Raw genomic sequence first — 22232 nt, 5'->3', positions numbered from 1 at the left:
ACCTTAGTGTTTAAATTAGTTTTTTTTTAATCCAGTTTATGTAAAGCCATGGAGTTGCTGTTTGTGTTCATGCTGTGTTTTGCTGCCTGGCTGCTTTGTTGCTGGCAGGCCTGTGTGTGCACCTCTGCTCTTCATCTGCTTTGCTGACATATGGAAACAGGGAGCAGCTTGATGACCTGGCTGCTGTAGTAGAAGCACACTAACATCCCAGCTCCTTCAGCGCTAACACCTGCCAGACCCATTGTTCTCTTAGCCTGTAGATTTGTAACTTGATCTGTGTTACTTTCCAGATATACACAGTGATGTTTTGGTACTGTTGCATATTGGATTTATAGCAACATCCCAGTTATGTTCAGTTAAAGGGACACAGATCTGTTAATGGTCATTCACACATGGATTTGTGTTGTGCTGTTCTGCTTATACTGACTTCTTCATTTGTATGTGTTCATTGGATTCAAAGTAGTTTAATGCTCTGCTGGCCAACAATGTCTCATTCACCAGAAACAACAGAAATCTGATTGCACCTGCAATGTTGTATGGATGTGCTTTCTAAAACAGGTGGAAACAAGCTCTGTCTCTGTACAAAACGTGAAACATTTTCATCTGTACAGTCAAAATCATGTCAGTTGGACAGATAATAATTTACAGCTCAACGGGTCCTTGTTCACAGTATGATTGGCGGCATGTATATTTTACCAAGAGTGTGGTGTTCTCATCATGTGATGTCACAATAAGCAGATGAAGAAGAAGGTGATTGATTAGGGTTTATTTGCACAAAAAGCTGTTAGCTGATCTGATACAGTGTTCGGGTTGGGATATTGAAATGTTTGCGTTCTTGCATCTAAGTGAAGACTGCTCGATTTTAGAATATCATGCTAAGTTGAGAAACATTGCTATGGCAATATCAGCTGTGATAAATCCACAGTTTCCTCTGTCTTGTCATTCTCATCTGCGCTTCCAACTCTGTGACCTTAGTTACCCTGGTCACCGTGACAGTTATGGACATCTACTCCAATGAGACCTAATCTATAATGCTGAATAACACAATGGCATGAAACATATCAACTCATGAAATTCAAAATAAAGTTAGTGCATTCCAAATAGGCCCTTGCCATATAAATATTGCACATACTTATATAGCAATGACACTATATTTACAATATTTTGTGCAGCCTTAATGTAGCAACATCTGAATAAGGGACATTATTTTTGTATTATCTGTTCTCTTCTGTTTTTACTGTTAACCTAAACTCATAGCCTTTTTGATTACTGTGTTATTCCTTTCCAAGAGTTGAAGGGAATAACACATCTATTGCTAGGTGTTGACGGTGATGCTTTAAAAGCGACGTAGTCAAAGTCACAGGCAAAGCACTCATCAGTCATGCCTTTGAGGGTTGTCCTGTAATCTGGGTAAAAGTTGACTTCCTTCCTGTTTTTATCTAAGTATGAGCCTCATTTGACTGATTGGACAAGCCTTTTTAAGTTGAAGTTAAGGGTGAAATGAGATCTCACACTATGAAAAAGTCATGACATTTTTTGTCTAGAGGAAAGCTGTCTCGATAATAGTCATGGGCCGGGTATCATTATAAAGGTAGACAAGGCTTTAGGAATTTTAAAACTGTAAAATATTTCCATTATATTACTTTGAATGAGATACCAGAGAAAGATGAAGATCGACCAGTGTCTTCTAAGGCTGTACAGAACATTGAGTAAATTCAGCACTGCCCCTCTCCCACCTGTTGTTGTGCACTGCTGGTCACCTATTGTAAGGAAGGCTCCTACTTTAATCCCTTTCTTATAAGAATGATAAATTCAGCTGTTTCACAAAAACATGGACCGTGTCATAGAAGTGTACTGTAACATTTCAGTACCTCTTATTAAGTTAACCGACAAGGCAACCAACAAATGACATATCAGTTTAGCAGCCCCTGGCAGCTTCCCTTGGTGAGGCCAAAAATACTTTTTTTAGTGTACAATCAAATATTCCCAGTTTTGTTTTATGATGTCTATGATGGAGGTCTATGGGGTAAGAACGCTGTCAAAAACAATGTGTATGTAAAGACGGAAATGTGTGCATATTAGTCAATAGTTGTGCATAAGCAAAATCCAACAGAGGTATTGTATATTTTCTCTATGAGAATACAAAATAAAATGTTACAGCTTCAAGAAATTACAAACACAAAGTTCAAGTTTACAGTTGTGGTTTATTCTTTATGAATACAATATGCTATAACAGTTTGTGAATACGATTTCTGTTCTATGAGAATACGGGGGCGGGTGAATGGATCAAGAAAGTTCTTGCATCATCACAAGAACTTTGCTTTGGACAAAACCCAGGACATGAACATGTGAGCATGTTAAATTACATAAATCTTACAGAGTTGTTCAGGCTATGCTGACCAAGGGTGTTTTAGAGGGTAGCTTGTGGTTCCCTAAAAAGATGGTGCTGGATTATGTACTTAGGTAGCAGGTGTCTGAATATTAATGCAATGCTTTCAGCACTCAGCCTGATGCATCACTGAATGCATACCACACAAGAAGCACTGGTTGGACTGTTTACATCTTGTGCTGACAGTTTTGCTAAAAAGAAAGTAGACCCACCCTCTTTTTGAAATTTTGCACTGTACTGTATGTCTTATGCATTGACAAAGAATTAATAATGTTTGCTCTTTTAGGAAAAAGTGTGTGCTAAAAGCGTTTGCAGACATGTACACATTTGATTGCACTTCAAGTAAATTTGTAAAAAACTCTTAGAAAATCATCTATTATCATAATAACCAATCTTTAATTTGAGTAGGTTTACTCTGTTGGAAATGTTTTTTTTTTTAAAGAGAAATAGTTATTACTACACCTAACAATCCTTTTAAAATAAATAAAACTGAAGCATATTTTTATTTAGACTTTACTTTTTAGAGTTGATCAGAGTTTTAATGAACTTCTAATTAGTAATTCAGGACTTTGTTTCCCTGGAGTTAAAAAAGGACTTTTTTTTAAGGGTGTATTCACACTTGCCACTTTTGGTCTGCTTTAAACGGACCAGAGTTCGTTTCCCTCCTTGGTCCGGACCTTTTGTGCAGGTGTGAATACACTCAAGCGAACCCTGGTCCGGACCAAACAACTGGACCGAGACCCACGTTTTGAGGTGGTCTCGGTCTGCTTCCAAATGGACTCTGGTGCGGTTCGCTTATGGTCTGAATACAAACCGGCCCCGATCCGAACCAGCTACAAAAAGCGTACGTCAAAAAGCGTAATCAAACCAGTTCTTAACTTGTCCTGTTGTAAAACTTTGTAATGTTTGCAATGAAGGGTTGTTCCACAGCATCATTCACACCAAAGGCCCTCAGGGGCAGTAAGGGTCTATTCACACTTGCCACTTTTGGTCCGCTTTAAACGGACCAGAGTTCATTTCCCTCCAAACAACTGGACCGAGACCCACTTTTTGAGGTGGTCTCGGTCTGCTTCCAAATGGACTCTGGTGCGGTTCGCTTATGGTCTGAATACAAACCGGCCCCGATCCGAACCAGCTACAAAAAGCGTACGTCTCTTTGGACATAAAAAGCCACCGTAGCTGGTAGCAAAGATGTGTGTTGTAAGATAATCATACCTGATAAGCTGTGTGTTGCTTAGCAACGCTACCGGCTTATTGTGGGACAAGGCACTTAGAGAACGTCGGCGTTCAGCACGCATCATTTCCGTCCACTGGGAACAATGATCGTCACCCGCATGGCTTTGTTTACAAGTAATAGTTCACTTGCAAAAAGTACAATGTGAAAACGAACCGCACCAAATTAAAAAAATAAAGTTCGCTTTTGGTCCGGACCAAACAAGCGGACCAAAGGACTTTCCTGGTGTGAATACACCCTAAGTCACTGGACAATAGGAAGGAGGAGGATCCATATGTATTTTGCTACCAGGCACAGTGAGGTGTCAGATGCTGTGCAGCTTGAAGGATTTATCCTAATACTTTTCTACTTTTAGAAATTTGCTATGACAACAGGGTTGTTTCTTACAACCGGGAGCAGCTGATTAATATCTCAAAAGCTCAAATAATACTTCAACTACAACCCCAAATCCCTGATGAGTTGAAAAGGAGAGACTCCGTGGATGCATAGCAAGAGCTAAGAGAAGAGAGAGAAGGAGGAAGTTCAAACCATCTCCTCCGTCGATTATGATGGGCAATGTGAGATTGTTGGGAAACAAGTTGGATGAACTCCAAGCCCAACAAATGACCCAGCCAGAGTACCGGGCATGCAGTATTATGTGTTTTACTGAGACATGGCTGCAGGATCATATCCCAGACTCCAGCGTCTCTCTGCCGGGCTTTTTAACCATACGAGCAGACAGAGATTTAAAGAGGAGCGGCAAATGTAAAGGAGGTGGACTGACAGTACTTGTGAACAACAGATGGTGTAATCCAGGACATGTAACTGTGAAGTGTCGTCTCTGCAGTCCAGATATTGAACTCTTGGCAGTAATTCTTCGTCCATATTATTTACCCAGAGAGTTCACCAGTGTTATTTTGGCAACAGTTTACGTTCCACCTTCCGCTGTTGCCGACAATGCTTGTGATGCTATTAGCTCAGTTGTTGCTAAGCTACAGACACAAAACCCCAATGCTTTTGTGGCAATTTCTGGTGATTTTAACCACGCTTCACTCTGCTACACTTCCAACGTTTCAACAGTTTGTCAGCTGCTCTACCAGAGAAAACAAAACATTGGATTTGTTTTATGCAAATGTCAAGGACTCATACATCTCTACAGCAAGACCTCCTCTAGGCAAATCAGATCACAATCTTGTTTTTCTCTGCTCGAAATATAAGCCCCTTGTTCAGAGGCAACCTGTAATAAAGAGGACTGTGAGAAAATGGTCACAGGAAGCTGAAGAAGCTCTGCAAGGTTGCTTTGAGGCTACAGACTGGGACGCACTGTGCCAGCCACATGGAGAGAACATTAATGCCATGACTTAGTGTGTAACCGACTATATAGACCTCTGTGTGGATAACATCATCCCCACCAGAACCGTGAGATGCTTCCCCAATAACAAACCTTGGATCACCAGTGACCTGAAGGACCTGCTTAACAAGAAAAAAAGAACCTTCAGAGAGGAAGACAGAGAATTATTGAGGATTTTACAGAAGCAACTTAAGGTCAAAATAAGAGACAGCAAGGAGGTGTACAAGAGGAAGCTGGAGAGCAAGCTCCTGCAAAACAATATCAGAGATGTGTGGACAGGGATGAAGAAGATCACGGGCTTCAAGCAGAAGGATGATCAGACCGATGAAGGTCTGGACAGAGCCAATGAACTGAACACATTCTTCAATAGGTTCAGTTCAGAAACAAGCTTCGCATCCTCCTCTCCTGCTCACAGCCAAACAGACATCCCATATTCCTTTGACCCACAGGACCCACAGCTGTCCAGTAACACCTCAAATGTTTTATCTTCCACCTCAGTCCTAGACCCTTCTGCTTTTACATGTTTGCCTTCAATCATATCAGAAGATGCTGATGCTCCCTTTGCCTCCACCTTCCACCTGTGTGTCTCAAGAAGTCAGGTGAAGATGCAACTGGAGAGACTGGATTGGAATAAGGCTGCAGGTCCAGAATCATGTCAGCCCTAGATTCCTGAAGGGCTGTGCAGAGCAGCTCTGTGGGATTCTCCAGCACCTCTTCAATCTTAGCCTGGCCCAGAAGAAGGTTCCATTGTTGTGGAAGACCTCCTGTCTTGTTCCGGTACCAAAGAAAACTCACCCATCAGTCCTCAATGACTATAGACCTGTTGCCCTGACATCTCACATCATGAAGGTCCTAGAGAGACTCCTGTTGGCCCACCTGAGTAAGCAAACAGTAAACTAGCAGGACCCCCTTCAGTTTGCTTATCACTGTGGAGTTGGAGATGCCATCATACACCTGCTTCAACAAACCCACTGTCATCTGGACAAAGCCAGCAGCACTGTGAGGATCATGTTCTTTGATTTCTCCAGTGCATTTAAGACAATCCAACCTGATTTGCTTTGTCAGAAACTCCAGAAGACTCAGGTGGAGGCCTCAACAATCTCCTGGATCAAAGACTACCTGACAAACAGACCACAGTTTGTGAGACTGAAGGGTTGTGAGTCTAACCAGGTAGTCAGCAGCACAGGAGCACCACAGGGGACTGTACTCTCACCATTCCTTTTCACTCTGTACACCTCAGACTTCCAGCACAAAGACAGACTCCTGTCATCTGCAGAAATACTCAGATGATTCTGCAGTCGTGGGGTGGATCAGAGATGGACAAGAAGCTGAGTACAGGAAGGTGGTGGACCACTTTGTGGCATGGTGTGGAAACAATCATCTCATCTTAAATGTGACTAAAACAAAGGAGATGATTGTAGATTTTAAGAAAAACAGGAATAAGTCAAAAACTATTTCCATCATGGGAAAAGAGGTGGAGGTGGTGGAGGAGTATAAATACCTCGGTGTTCACCTGGACAACAGACTTGTAGATGCACCTGTGAAGCCATCTACAAGAAGGGACAGAGCAGACTGTACTTCTTGAGGAAGCTTAGGTCCTTCAGTGTTTGCAGCAAGATGCTGCATATCTTCTATAAGTCTGTTGTGGAGAGTGTGATCTCTTCTGCCATCATCTTCTGGGGTAGCAGCATCAGAGCCAGGGACTTAAAAAAGCTCAACAAGCTGATAAAAAAGGCTGGCTCTGTTCTGGGGACTCCTCTAGAACCTCTGGAGATCATTGTGCAAAGAAGGATTCTTCATAAAATGAAGAACATTATGGAGAACCCTGAGCATCCTCTTCATGAGACTGTCCTACAACAACAGAGTGTCTTCAGTCAGAGGCTTCTTCTGATCTGCTGTAAGACGGATCGCTACAGGAGATCCTTCCTGCCCACAGCCATCAACATCTACAACGGCTCTTTGAAGAAACCTTCATAATGAGCTACAACAACATTTAATTTCCCTTTGGGATTCATAAAGTATTTTTGAATTGAATTTGAATTGAATTGAATACTGTATGTTTTGAGTTGCTACTTTCCACCTCAGTCAGGAGCATGGTGGAAGGCTTTTTGCTACTTCTGCCTTTAGATCACTTTACTCTTTTAGAGTAATATATGTATGTCATATATGAATGGATGTCCTCAGTAGTATTTAGTCAATCACACAATTTGTATGTTAAATGTGCGAGGAATGCAAAAATCACTGATGTGCATTAATAGAAAAAAACACCTCCCGCCTATACAATGGTGCGCTTTCAGCAACAAGGAGCCGCAGCAGTCACAAGGACAGTACAGCAGCTGAATGCTGGGACAATGTGACCAGTCCAACATGAAATCATGAATATGAATTGCAGCAAGGTTTGCAGCTACAGACTAAAAAAAGGAAAGGAAGGCCTGAAGGCAAGATATGCGCACACAGCAGGGATTGGGTCGCTTTAAAAAGCTGTGTTTTGTGTTTATGTATAATGACTGCAGCTCAGATTTGTATGTGTTCCTTGAATTTCCTTGGTCTTTGTGGATATAAATTTTGTCGTAACATTTTCTTAGTGTATGGTGCTGGATTTGTAGGGAAAAATCTAATGAGTATGTTTTTTTTTCAGTGTGACAGTATGAAGCCTTTGTTTGTCAGCCCTCCAATTATCACTACCCTTGGCTGGAGAAACCCGGATGGAGACTGAGACGACCTTACCACTAAGCATAGAACCAGACCATTTGCATTAACGTTTATGTGTAAAAAAAGGGAATATATGACAAGATTCAGACATTTTCTTCAATATTCATTCAAAGTAAATAACAGCTTGTTTGAGCATATATTCAAGTAAACAAGGCTCTGATTTATAATTGTGTAATATTAATAAATCCTTAATTTAAGAAAGAGAGAGAGAGCAGCTCTGCAGTTAAACAAGATTTTACAATAAAAGGAAAAAATTGCATAGTTGACATTTAAGCTGTGTTTAACATCTTATGTTAGTATTTAGAAAAAGTAGAACAATTAACACAGCTTAATGGCTGTAGCATCAGTCTAAGCCTGTATTCCCAGTACAGACCCTTACCTTCACTAGGAAACTTCCAAAGGACTGCCAACATTTCGTAATCCAGAGTCTTCCATGACAGACAAAACAGGGCTCTTCAAAAGGATTAAATGCTCCCACTTTCTGATATGTTCAGCTTCCTATTATCTGATGAAGTCTATCCCCCTGTTGTATTGGACTGAATGCACAGCTGACAACAAATACTGTTTCCTTTTTAAAAGATTTTTCACACTTCTTATTCTCTGACGTCATTTGAAACACCTCCTTGAAATTAAAAATAGCAAGCTGGGTCTTTTTCCCGCAGTAACAATGTCCATACTGAAAAGTGTCTTGGTTAGACCTGATATTTTTTCATGGCCTGTGAAGTGTAAAATTTGACAATTCTGCTCACCAGCACATGTCTTGGTGCATCTCTGCACTTTAATCTGTTCTAAGGTCTGACACTGTTTGAAGCAATTGTCTAAAGTGTCAAAAATCATTTTATGTGTTAGTTATTCACTATGCAAACCTTAATTCAATAAACTAGGTGTAGTTTAAAGAAGGCTGAGCTTTCTGTATGCAGCCAGTAAAATCTTTTAAAGTCTTCTTTTTCCAGCCTGCACAGAATTATGAACATCCTTTCATTCCTTTGTATTCACCCTCCACAGAACGCTGAGAACCAGGGGGTGAAATCCGCTGGTGTCTACAGTCAAACATTTTGTCATTTATTTGACCTTCCTACAGTCGGTTGAAACAAGGTGAAATTGAGATTGACAGGAAGGTGACAAAAAGCCAGAGGCTCTGTTGCAATTTTATGAAGGAAACCCAGTCAATGTGTGTGTGTGTTTTTTTTTACAAGAAGTCCTTATTGGCTGGAACTTGATTTTGTTTATTTTGGTAGATTATGGTTCTACCCAAACTCATTTTAAGAGGCACGCTTTACAAACACAGCTGGATTTATTGAACTGTTAATGGTTGTTTTGTTCAGGCTGGTTGCAGTGGATGAATGTAATCATTGCGTCTTTCCCATGCAGTCCTCAGATAGTTATTATGCTCTTGCCCTTGTCTTGTCTCTCCTGCAGGCTGTGTTTCTGCTTTACCTTGTTGTGTTGTTTGTGTACTTTATTTTATTGCATATTATATGAGATTCATAGCATTTCCACCAGCCTTGTTGCTAAAATCATTCCTGGCTGACTATAGCCAAATTGTGTCCCTGTTGTGTTGGATCTGCCAAAATATGTTTGATTATAAGTGGGGCAAAAAAAAGCAAATGCAGGAGCCATCTGTAAGGGTGCTTATTTACTGTATGTTGCTTTGTTATAACATATTAATTTATTTTTATTTGCTCAGGTTGTTTTTTTTTTAAATTGCAGTTGTTTTGTACAGTGTTGAGGAAAATAGTTGATTTTGCACATAAAGTTGCATTGTACTGTTGATGTTCAGATCATTTTATACTTCACAAATTTGCAGAAGATATAACCATTGGTAATGCTTGTTTTTTGTGAGGACAATAAAGTGAATGAAATATCGTCAGAACAAAACAGGTATTTCCTTATGCTAAATCAACATTTGGTCTCATTTCAACTATTATGCTAATTTCTTAAGAAATAATCATTAATCAGTGGTGAAGAGCCAGAAACGATGAAGCATCTGTGATTACATTATTTGCCTTACTTAACTGTAATATTTAGCTTTTATTTAAATATCTGTTTGTTAATGGTTCTTTCTGTATCCATGACAGGCTTAAGGGTTTCTGATCAGATTGGCTCCAAGGCACACCAGCTGCACAGTCAGGTGACAACCAGGTCCAGTGAGGAGGGAGACCAGTACTGAGTCTTAGAGACCCTCTTACCATACCTACACTGTGTCATCCCTTTCACACCATCCTCAGCACCATGTCAATCCCCAGCAGCAGCCCAGAAAGGGAGAGCTCTGCTGGAGTTCAGCTCGAGTGCCCCTCTTCTCCTCCTGGCATGGACGCAGACCCTCCATCAACAGGCAGCCCAGTGCTTAGTCCAGACTCTTCCTCCCATGATGCAGTGCTGTCAGCACCAGCAGCCTCTCCAGCAGACTCTGAGAATCTGAGTCCAGATGAACTTGAGCTGCTGGCCAAACTGGAGGAGCAGAACAGGTAACAATGGTAGATGTCCTTTGTTAACAGAGCTTCTAAGCTGATTAAGCAACTGAACTGAATCTAACATTTACATGTAGTGAAGCATGTTCCCATTTGGTTGCGGACTGGAAGTTCATTTGTCAAACAATGGTTTTTTTTTACAGTTCTCTTTTAAAAACGGTTGATACAGTTCAAAGTCATATCTGGTTGGACTAGACCCAGATGACACAGAGGGAGAGAGAAGTATTCACCTCAGAAAGGTCACCTACCGTTAGTGTAGAATAAAATCACTATCCAAATAACTTACTATGCACATCACTAGACTGTGAGAGAAAACTAGAACAATGACCCTAAGCATACAGCTAGAATTACAATGGAAAAGTTTAGATCAAATAATATTCAGGTGTTAGAATGGCCCAGTCAAAAGCTTGTCCTAAAGCTCACATTGTTTGCATACAGGTTGTTGGAGGCTGATTCCAAGTCAATGCGATCTATGAGCGGCTCACGACGCAACAGCGGCTCCTCATTGGTGTCCAGTTCCTCTGCCTCATCCAACTTGTCACACTTTGAGGAAGATACCTGGATTTTATGGGGTCGTATTGTTAATGAGTGGGAGGAGTGGAGACGCAAAAAGGACAAACTTCTGAAGGTAAGGTGCACCTAGGTTTGAGGTAAAAAATAAATCTGAAAAAATCCACATTTTCTAAAAATCTAGTAGAGGGCAGCCAATAATTCAGCCAACCTCGGAAGACGTTTTAAAAGATATATTAAAAATCTGGACCGGTGGGAGCCACACACAGGTCACGCAAATGGAGAAACAGAGGTTAGTGACAGAAGAGATGACTGGTGAGCTAACCACACTCAAAGTGGCACTAACCTCTTTGATGGTAGATCAGCTGCTCCGCTCCTGAATGCATGAACCTTAGAGTCTTCACGGGGGAGTTCCAGGATGGTTTCTGTGCACCACTCAACCAACTCCTTCCTGCACACGTTTGTGCGTCTGCAGGGGATAGTCTCGGTCTGTGATGTCACACCAAGAAGCAGGAGTCCTGGAAGACAAGTCACATGCACTATAATCCAAATTCAATGACCAATCCAGGGCAAAGATGTGGTAAGAAGGCAGGTGAGGGCCAGAAACAAAGAGGCAGAGTCATGCAGTTAGGTGATCAGGCAGTGGAGGAGCTGAAAGTAAAGCTCAAATTCAGCGTCTGTAGTCCATGTCCAGAAAATCAGAGATAAGCATAGTGTCCAACAGGGGTGAGACAGAAAAAGGAAATCCAGAGAGCAGAAGCAAGGTCTACAGAGAGATCAAAATCTGGCACGAACCACTATCGAGAGGCAGCAAAGCAATGAGCAGGCACAGGTAGGCTGAATAAACTGATCCAATTCAGTTCAGTAAGTCAGTCACTTTCTATACCGCTTCTTCCATAGTGGGTCGCGAGGAAGAGCTGGTGCCTATCTTCAGCTGTCTAGCGGGACGCGGGGTACACCCTGGACAAGTCGCCAGTCCATCGCAGGGCAACACACAAACAACCAAGCACACACTCATTCATACACCTAAGGGCAATTGTGAGAGACCAATTAACCTAACAGGCATGTCTTTGGACTGTGGGAGGAAGCTGGAGTACCTGGAGAGAACCCACGCATGCACAGGGAGAACATGCAAACTTCATGCAGAAAGAAACCCGGCCGGGAGTCGAACACAGGACCTTTGTGCTGCAAGGCAACAGTGCTACTGTGCTACCAGCTGGTGCTACCTGCGCCACTGTGCAGCCCAATTCAATTCAGTTTTATTTTATATAACGCCAATTCACAACACATGTCGTCTCAAGGCACTTCACAAAGGGTTTTGATTGGTGCGGGGTTGTTGGGGAGGTTAGAATAAACTACTGTGTTAGAGTTTGGCCATTTTAGAATGGGCTATGTGTAGGAGTACTAAATAAAATAATAAACTGATAAAGTTTGTCCAACTAGAGCCCACTGGTGGCCATTGTTATACAAAAACCACAAGGGTCGGGGTACCTCCTTCTGTCAGACTGAATATAACCATTGGAAAAGAGAAGAGGTCATACAGGTAGCAGAAATGGAGGGTGTGTTTGTACCTGAACCATAATTAAGTTGGTATAGGTTAAACCTGACTCTCCCTTACTCCATCCAATAGGGAGGGAGGAAGGCAGAGGTACAAATAATTGCAGAGTGTTTTTTCCTGTTGCATTGTGTGAAAGGTGGGTAACTTTATAATGGGCTAAGTCAATTCAATCGAATCATACAGATTTCAAGTCAGGTAGATACATTCCAATTAATCCTAACAAACAGTGCAGTCAGATTCAGTTATTTATTGAAATTGGTTAAAAAGATTTTCTATCTAAGGAAACCCAGCAGATTGCATCCAGTCAGTGACTTGTAGCTGGATGAGAATGTAGAGACAGTGGACAGTCACTGGCGTTGACTTTGCAGCAATCCCTCATACTGAGCATGCATGTAGCGACAGTGGAGAGGAAAAACTCCCTTTTAACAGGAAGAAACCTCCAACAGAACCAGGCTCAGTGTGAGCAGTCATGACCAACTGGGGGTTTGAGAGAACAGAGCAGAGACCGAAAAAGAACACAGAATCTCTGATCCAGAAGTACTTTCTATGGGGAGGAAAAGTAGATGTTAATGGATGTAGCTCCTTTAATAGTTTCATCTAGGAAGAAAAAAACAGATAAACTTTGAGCTAGTTATCAAGTTTAGAGTATGAGAGAGAGCGCATACAGTTATTCACATTAAAAGCTTAGTCAGTAGCTATGTCTAGGAGAAAAATAGGGTTAAACACTAAAAGACAGGCCAGGTGTATCATCGGTAGAAGGTGAGCATTAAGTTGTTGGGAGCAGAAGCTTGGATGGTGCCCCCTATCATGAAGGTTGTCACAGGTAGATACAGAGTCAGTTTAGGTGTAGCTTCTAGAAAGAGAAAAGAGTGAGAATATAAATGTAAGAGCTGAAATAACAGCAAATAATGCAAAATAGGAGAGAAGTATGAGGATGTAGCAGAGAGAGTGATAATGGTCATTATATCCTCCAGCAGCCTAAGCCTAATTACTAGCCTGATTACTAACTGACATGTTAGCAGGCATGGAAACAAAAATAAGCTGATTGAAACATTACACAACTGAAATCAAATAGACTGGGTAACAACAAATTCTATTGTTTTTTATTGGTGTATTGTCACTGTTTGCATTTTTTTGATAGTAGTACCCATTGATGTGTCTGAAAATCTTTCTTGGTGTTTGCCAGGAATTTTTTTAGAGCTCTGTCTTGCAACAGTCATAGATGTATTGGTATGCACAGCCACCACTGTGCCCTGCCTATCCTCTGTGTCTCCAAACCACTGTGTGTCCTCTGTCAGAAAAACTACATTTACCCACGGGAAGAAAAGATGGATGTGAGACTAAAGGAATAAATATTGTTAGCAAAAGGGGAAAGAAGACAAGACAAGCAGAAATAAACAGTAAAGAGAATTAAACATGAGTATTTAAATCTAAAAATTACTTCAAATCATTAAAAATTAACTGCTCAGTCAACATCGAATTAAGGGATTATTCCGTCTTATGTATTTGTTTTCTAGGAGTTGATAAGGAAAGGTATCCCCCATCATTTTCGTGCCATTGTGTGGCAGCTTCTGGGCAACGCCACTGACATGCCCGTGAAGAACCAGTACTCTGAGTTGCTGAAGATGTCGTCTCCTTGCGAAAAGCTAATCCGTAGGGACATCGCCCGCACCTACCCGGAGCACGAGTTCTTCAAAGGCCAAGACAGCCTGGGGCAGGAAGTCCTCTTCAATGTCATGAAGGTGAGCACTGCAGCTTTTCATCAGGGTCTGAGTTCCTCCTGGAGAGGTTTAACTTGTAGTAAAAGGTGGGACATTTAAGCCACCTTTTTTTGGCCATACTCATCAAAAGTACTGTTCAACTCTCCCTCATCTTTAATCTCACTGCCAGCAAAGCCACTGGTACTGGTCTATTTTATTTTTTTTAATGATTTGATACTGTATCATGGTCTGTGACTAGCAACCCTAATCAGGTCTGTTTCTAGTTGTTGTGTTGACACTATGTTCCTGTGATCATGATGTAATGGTTTTGTAAGGCACTTGTACCAGTTTGACTAGCACAAACTCAAACAGATCTGGCATTTTTGGCTGATCACCAGTCATTGCCCATTAAGCTCATGTGACCTTAATGGCCCTATTGATGACCTTAACAGCAGTATTACTGTGATTGTTCCGACTACAATTTATAAGACAATTTATTTTTTTAGAACTGAAACCCTTTAAATAAGAGGTGAAACCTCTTCAAGAAAGAAAAAAAGAAGTCCAATTTTCTAAAACACTTAGAAGATCAATAATTTCCAGCATCCACAAATTTGTTTACATGCTGATAATGTGTTGCTTTTTCTGGAAAAAGCAAACCCCTCTCTAAGAGAGACAATAGCCCTAATAAATAAGTTCTCAGGATGGAGAACTCTCCCTTTGTCATTCATGGGTAGAGTGTCTAAACTATGAACTATATGAACTATATATGATCCCAGTTAAACCACCCCAGACTTGGTTCAAAAGCTTGGATTCTAGCATATCAAAACATTTATGGCCATATTAACCTCCTCGCATAAGTTTAAAAACTTTACAAAAGGCAAAAGGTTTAGGAGGATGGGAACTCCCAAATTTCTTTAAATATTAGCTGGCACATAGACTACAATACAGGTCCTTCTCAAAATATTAGCATATTGTGATAAAGTTCATTATTTTCCATAACGTAATGATGAAAATTTAACATTGATATATTTTAGATTAATTGCACACTAACTGAAATATTTCAGGTCTTTTATTGTCTTAATACGGATGATTGTGGCATACAGCTCATGAAAACCCAAAATTCCTATCTCACAAAATTAGCATATTTCATCCGACCAATAAAATAAAAGTGTTTTTAATACAAAAAACGTCAACCTTCAAATAATCATGTACAGTTATGCACTCAATACTTGGTCGGGAATCCTTTTGCAGAAATGACTGCTTCAATGCGGCGTGGCATGGAGGCAATCAGCCTGTGGCACTGCTGAGGTCTTATGGAGGCCCAGGATGCTTCGATAGCGGCCTTTAGCTCATCCAGAGTGTTGGGTCTTGAGTCTCTCAACGTTCTCTTCACAATATCCCACAGATTCTCTATGGGGTTCAGGTCAGGAGAGTTGGCAGGCCAATTGAGCACAGTGATACCATGGTCAGTAAACCATTTACCAGTGGTTTTGGCACTGTGAGCAGGTGCCAGGTCGTGCTGAAAAATGAAATCTTCATCTCCATAAAGCTTTTCAGCAGATGGAAGCATGAAGTGCTCCAAAATCTCCTGATTGCTAGCTGCATTGACCCTGGCCTTGATAAAACACAGTGGACCAACACCAGCAGCTGACACGGCACCCCAGACCATCACTGACTGTGGGTACTTGACACTGGACTTCTGGCATTTTGGCATTTCCTTCTCCCCAGTCTTCCTCCAGACTCTGGCACCTTGATTACCGAATGACATGCAGAATTTGCTTTCATCTGAAAAAAGTACTTTGGACCACTGAGCAACAGTCCAGTGCTGCTTCTCTGTAGCCCAGGTCAGGCGCTTCTGCCGCTGTTTCTGGTTCAAAAGTGGCTTGACCTGGGGAATGCGGCACATGTATCCCATTTCCTGCACACGCCTGTGCACGGTGGCTCTGGATGTTTCTACTCCAGACTCAGTCCACTGCTTCCGCAGGTCCCCCAAGGTCTGGAATCGGCCCTTCTCCACATTCTTCCTCAGGGTCCGGTCACCTCTTCTCGTTGTGCAGCGTTTTCTGCCACACTTTTTCCTTCCCACAGACTTCCCACTGAGGTGCCTTGATACAGCACTCTGGGAACAGCCTATTCGTTCAGAAATTTCTTTCTGTGTCTTACCCTCTTGCTTGAGGGTGTCAATAGTGGCCTTCTGGACAGCAGTCAGGTCGGCAGTCTTACCCATGATTGGGGTTTTGAGTGATGAACCAGGCTGGGAGTTTTAAAGGCCTCAGGAATCTTTTGCAGGTGTTTAGAGTTAACTCGTCGATTCAGATGATTAGGTTCATAGCTCGTTTAGAGACCCTTTTAATGATATGCTAATTTTGTGAGATAGGAATTTTGGGTTTTCATGAGCTGTATGCTAAAATCATCCGTATTAAGACAATAAAAGACTTGAAATATTTCAGTTAGTGTGCAATGAATCTAAAATATATGAATGTTAAATTTTCATCATGACATTATGGAAAATAATGAACTTTATCACAATATGCTAATATTTTGAGAAGGACCTGTATATGTCAAAGTGGATTTGGAAAAATCCATCAGAGTCTATGGGTAGAAATTGAACAGATGCTATGTATTACATAATCTGCCCTGTTTAGGTTTTTGAGTTTGTGATGTTTACTTTCTCTGCACGGCCAGGTTCTTCTCTTGCTTTTTTTTTGTTCAATCAGGTTTATTAGATTATTTCTGTGTAGTTTTGTTACTTCCCTGAATTCTGGTGTTAGATATGTTAGTTTATATTTCCTTATAGATCTAGCTCCTCCCTGTTTATGTTCTTTTTGTAGTCTCATTGTTTACTTATTTCAGTTCATATTGATGTTTCCTGTTACCTCCCTGCACTCCTGTGAATCAGTGTTAATTCGCACCTGATTCCCTCCCTGACTATCTTCCTCGGTTCATTGGTCCATACTCCACTTCTCTCAATATTTAAACTCTTTGTGTTTCATTGTTTGCCACCGGTTCCTCCTGATATCTATCTGGTATGCTTCCCTGTATCTTCCCTGCCATGTTTTAGTCTGTATGTCTTTTGTTAATTATTATTATTAAAACTAATCATACTTACCATGCTGCTCCATCACTCTTTCCTGCACTTTGGTCCTGCTTACCTGCATTATATTTAAAATGTACTTAAATATAATGCATTTTAAAAATATGTCATTGGATTTTTTTTCTATGGTGCTATTCTACAATTATTAGACCACTACAGGAAATCTAAAACAGATGCTCCTTAACGTGGCACACTAAACACTTCAGATATCTTATCATACTAAAAGACCTCCAAAAACTATTTGAATACGATTATATTCCCATACAAAAAAGAATCAAGGATGATTTTATAAGATGGAATCTTATTCCTTTACTAAGTTTTAGCTCCAGAATTGAATCAATTAAAATTCAATTCAATTCAAAAAACACTAGAAAAAAATCTAAATTTTGAAGATTTTACTAAAATGAAAATATTGCCCAGACTGCTATATTTATTTTCAGACTTTACCAATTGAAATTAACCAGATCTTTTTTAATGAATGGGACGAACTATTATTTAGGTATATATGGCAAGGTAAAAGATCCAGAATTTGATATAAGGTTTTATAATTAGAAAAGAAAAATGGAGGTTGGGGATTACCTTCCCTTAGAGATTATTACTTAGGAGCACAAGTAAGAACATTGATATACTGGTGCGACCCAAAATATAATACTCAATGGAAAAATATCGAAACAAAGGCAACACTCATTCCAGCACAGGCAGCTCTGGCTGATGCAAACCTTCAAGTTTCATAAATAATATAGATAACCGGTGGATGAAAACAACCCTTAGAGTGTGGAAAACCATCGTAAAAGAAAATACACTGGAGACTGACACTACAGTTCTAAAATGGATTTCATATCACTTAGACTTCACACCAAATAAACACGATACCAGGTTTAAAGATTGATAATCCAAAGGGATTACTGCGCTCTGCACAATAATGAATAACAAGACTTTAAGTGATTTTAAAACACTCAAAAGAAAATATTTTTTGGACAAACAGGACTTCTACTTCTTACAAATAAGAAATTATGAAACAATGTAAAAATTAAGACAATCTATGGAAAGAATATAAACCTAATGGGAATTTTTATTAATGCATATAATTAAAAAATTAAGGAGAAAAGTATTTCAATTATCTAAACAAACCTATTAGATTTTAAAAACAATTTGACCCTTCATATTAAAGCAAGGTGGGAAAGAGAGGGCAACTTAACAATAACAGAGGAGGAATGGGCAACAATATGAAGGAATCAGTGGACATGTAATAAGTCACTACAATGGCAAGAATTTGGATGGAAAAACCTTGTGAGATTTTTTTATCGCTCCTGCTCAGAAATGCCACTATAATAGAAATCCTCCTACTTGCTGGAGAAAATGCATGAATCAAAATGCACACCATTACCACGTTTTTTGGGACTGTACAATTATAAAAGATTATTAGAAAGAGATAAATAGTGCCCTAAACGATATTTTCAAGAGGAACATTCCTTTAGAGACCAAGGTTATGTATTTTGCCAATATACCTCAAGAAGTTTAAAAAAAAAACAAATACTTAATGACCGTTTTATTAACAATAAGTAAAAAGAACATTACAAGAATGTTGTGATTATGAATATAGTATTTAATATTAATACTTTAACATTTTATTAAATAATATTTCGGTCTGTTAAGGGTTGTCCTGTGAATACCACCCCAATAAGGGGATGGTATTAGGACAAAATTGAAAGGGATGAGCCAAGTTCTGGGATTATTGAACAACAAAACTGCACACAGAGAATGAATTCACACAATTTCTTAAAATACAAGAATTTATTAACAAAAATAAGTCAACTCAAAGTCAAACATATTTCAATCAACAAACTCTTTACTATGCTAAAACAATTCAACTAAACTACCAAGCAGAATGAAAGAATAAGGAAGACTAATGGACTATGTACAATATAAACAAGTTGATTAAAGATGATTGAGAACCATAACCAAAAGAGTGATGCAACATTACCATGCAATGTTTATGTTTGAGAACCAAGGATTATCTTGAAGAATCTGGAAGTGAAGTTAAGTTAGTCTTGGAACCAACTTAGGCAATAATTGGTATACCTTTAGACAACCGTTCACAATGCAAGATTAGATAAAATATTATTTTAATAAATAATGTTCAGGAAACATCCACGGTGAACAAAGGGTTAACTTGCAGCTAACCTCCGTAGCTGCTGCCCCACCCCCAACAGTTTGAAGAGTTATGTCTGTTTGCCAGCAAAGAGACAATAGCACACTGTGTCTCTCCTTCCTGCATGGAAGAGGTCTGTTTGTTGGTACGTGGGGTTTTTTAGTCAAACATTGACATTACTCCCTTTTTGTTTCTGATCCTGGCTGTGCTGGAAGTAGGTTAATGCGCTTTATTTTGAAAGTTCCAGAAAAGTTCTTACTGGCCTTTAATGTTGTAACCCTTGGCTGGGGTCCCAACAAGAAAATGATTATCACAGGACAAACCAACCCTCGATGTCTGGATGGATATAACATTTAACATTTAACGTACTGAATGGAAAAAAATAACAGCCTTTCTCAATCAGACCAAACAATTTTGTCTATGGTGGCAGAGTTGGGTAGACTCTGTGAAACTCAGAAGATCCAATTTTATTTCTAGTGACCAAGCTTGATAAGGCCTCTCTGATGATCCACTCTTGTATAGCAGATACATTTATTATTAGGTAATACTATGTTTTTGGTTTGTGTATTTTTATTTAATTTTTCTTTTCCAATCATTGTAATTTGTCTCGGGGAAATAGAGTTGTAACTTTTATTTATCATAATGCACAAGGTCACCTTTTTTTTTTCTCATCTCAAGTATAGAAATTGGCCTTGTGATAGTGTGAATATATGTTTTGTAAAATCAATTTCCTTGAGAGTTCATAAAGATAAAATGTAAAAAACAAAAAAATTGAATTTGTTTCTATGGAGAGAATGTTTGCTCCATACTTTAAACATGCCACATTGTTTTTATGTGAGTTAGGTGCTTGTTTTAATACCAAGCTGGTACAATGAAAATATGATGTGATTGGCTGTCATTACTGTCTCCTCTTATTGTGTTTTTTCCTCAAATAAAGGGAACACAGAGCACCTGGATATATAGTGTTAATTGCCATGGAAACCAGCTTGTTCGTTGTCTGCTAATTATTTGTTGCTTCCTACAGCTGAGCTACTCAGGAAATGAAGACGGATATCTGGAGACTTGTAATCCCATTCCCCATGACTGACATTGCAAATGTAACATAATGTGTTTCATTTCTAGGCATATTCCCTTGTAGATCGAGAGGTGGGTTACTGCCAGGGCAGTGCATTCATCGTTGGCTTGCTTCTAATGCAGGTACTGATCAAATATTATATTTTTGAGAAATAATCCATACCAGAAAACAACACTATGATTAGTTCAGCAGCTTTTTAAGTTTTTAGTTCTGTTAAATTGTCTCTTGAGGTTCCAGTATCTTGCAAAAGTAATCACACTTTGAAGGTTTTCATACTTTGTCAGCTTACAACCACAACCTGAAGTATTTTATTATAAGATTTTGTTGTTAGATGTTTTTGTGATAGACTAACACAACATATTTCGTAAGTTTCAATGGAAGAGAATAGCTGGTTTTACAAAATTATAATAAAAAAAAAATCTGGAAAGTATGGCATGCATATGTATTCATGCTACTTTACTTTGATACCAGTACTTAACTTCTAGTGCCACCAGTTGCCTACCTTATTAGTAAGTAGAGTCCAGTTCTGTGTAATTTTATCTTTCTAAAATGCAGATGTTCTGTGAAGGCCACAGAGATTTGTTGAGAACATTAGTGAACAAACAGCATCATGAAAACCAAGGAACACAGCACAGGGAGAAAGTGTGCAGCCAGGAGAGCGCAGCTCCAAAAAATATGGCTGTAATGGAAGAGTAGCAAGACAAAAACAGTTTTTTTTGTTTTGTTTTGTTTTTTTGCAGCACTTGTGGCCTTTATTTTCTTTATTTTTCATATTTTTTGACAGTAGGTAGACAGGTAATGGGGGCATAGAGAGTAGAAGACATGCAGCAAATGAACCCAGGGCTGCCACTTCAAGGACTGAAACCTTAGTACATGGGCCGCACGCTTAACACCCTACACCAAAAGCGCTGCGCCTTGACAAAGACTATTGTTGAAACTAAGCCATAAGAAGTTATTTTTAAAATGTACCTTCAGCATGTAGGACACAGACAACATGTGGAAGGAGGTGTTCAGCTCAGACAAGATTAAATTTGAACTCTTCCAATCTATGTGTGGTAGGATACCAAAATTGCACATTACCCTGAACACATCATCCTTACTGGGTAACATGGTGGTGTTTTTCTTCAGCGGTGACAGGGAAGCTGGTTAAAGGTGATAGAAAAGATAGATGGAGCCTAATACCAGGCAGGTCTGGAAGAAAGCCTGGTAGAGACTGGGACGGAGGTTCACCTTCCCGCAGGTCAACAACACTAAACATACACCCAAAGCTACAATGTAATGTTTTACAAGAAAGCATTTTCATGTTCAGAGATGCTCTTTATTCAATCTGAGCTGTTTTGCAAAGAAAAATGGACAGAAAATATGGTCTCGAGATCTGATGGAGAATTCCTGCTGTAACTGCTGCATAAGATGGTTCAACACAGTACTTACTCATATAAATACAGACTGCACTTCTCAAACTTTTCTTATTCAAAAAAATTGTAAAGAATGATTTATCTTTTACCTTCCACTTCACTGCTTTGTGTTAATCTGTCAAAGATTAGCACAAAGTTAATGAAGAAGTTAATGAAGTAGTTAATGAAGTTAATGAAGTAGTACAGTAGTGAAGAATCCCAGTAAAATCCCTTAACATTTGTGGTTGCAATGTGAAAATATGTGAACAAGTTCAAGGTTATGAAACTTTACAAGGTATGAAATATGTGGCATGTACTCATATTGTTCAGCATAAGCCATATTGAACTTGCCATCAATAAGGTAACCCACTAACTCTTTCTCTCCCTCCCAGATGCCAGAGGAAGAGGCTTTTTGTGTGTTTGTGCGTCTGATGCAGGAGTACCGTCTGAGGGAACTGTTCAAACCCAGCATGGCAGAGCTTGGCCTCTGCATCTACCAGTTTGAATATCTGCTGCAGGTAAAATAATTAAGTGTCTTTGAAGTAATTTGATCTGCACTCTCTTAAGTGACCACAAGGAGGCAGCAAATTATGTATTTTTATCTCCAAAAGTC

General features: G+C 39.7%; 1 protein-coding gene across 2 annotated transcripts in view; it reads left to right on the top strand.

Moving 5' to 3' along the window:
- The window catches only part of evi5l (ecotropic viral integration site 5 like), a 64958-nt gene that overhangs the window by 10193 nt on the left and 32533 nt on the right, over positions 1 to 22232 (top strand). For both annotated transcript variants that reach the window (XM_047365510.1, XM_047365509.1), the window contains exons 2-6: positions 9744 to 10133; positions 10575 to 10764; positions 13722 to 13946; positions 20273 to 20347; positions 22012 to 22137. In XM_047365510.1, the coding sequence (XP_047221466.1) occupies positions 9898 to 10133; positions 10575 to 10764; positions 13722 to 13946; positions 20273 to 20347; positions 22012 to 22137 (852 nt within the window). In that variant the 5' untranslated portion in view covers positions 9744 to 9897. The remainder of the gene's footprint in view (positions 1 to 9743; positions 10134 to 10574; positions 10765 to 13721; positions 13947 to 20272; positions 20348 to 22011; positions 22138 to 22232) is intronic.

This window comes from Girardinichthys multiradiatus, chromosome 5, assembly GCF_021462225.1.
Source record: "Girardinichthys multiradiatus isolate DD_20200921_A chromosome 5, DD_fGirMul_XY1, whole genome shotgun sequence".
NCBI lineage: Eukaryota > Metazoa > Chordata > Actinopteri > Cyprinodontiformes > Goodeidae > Girardinichthys > Girardinichthys multiradiatus.
The sequence above is the reverse complement of the archived record's forward strand: the minus strand, read 5'-3'. Positions and strand labels throughout refer to the sequence as shown.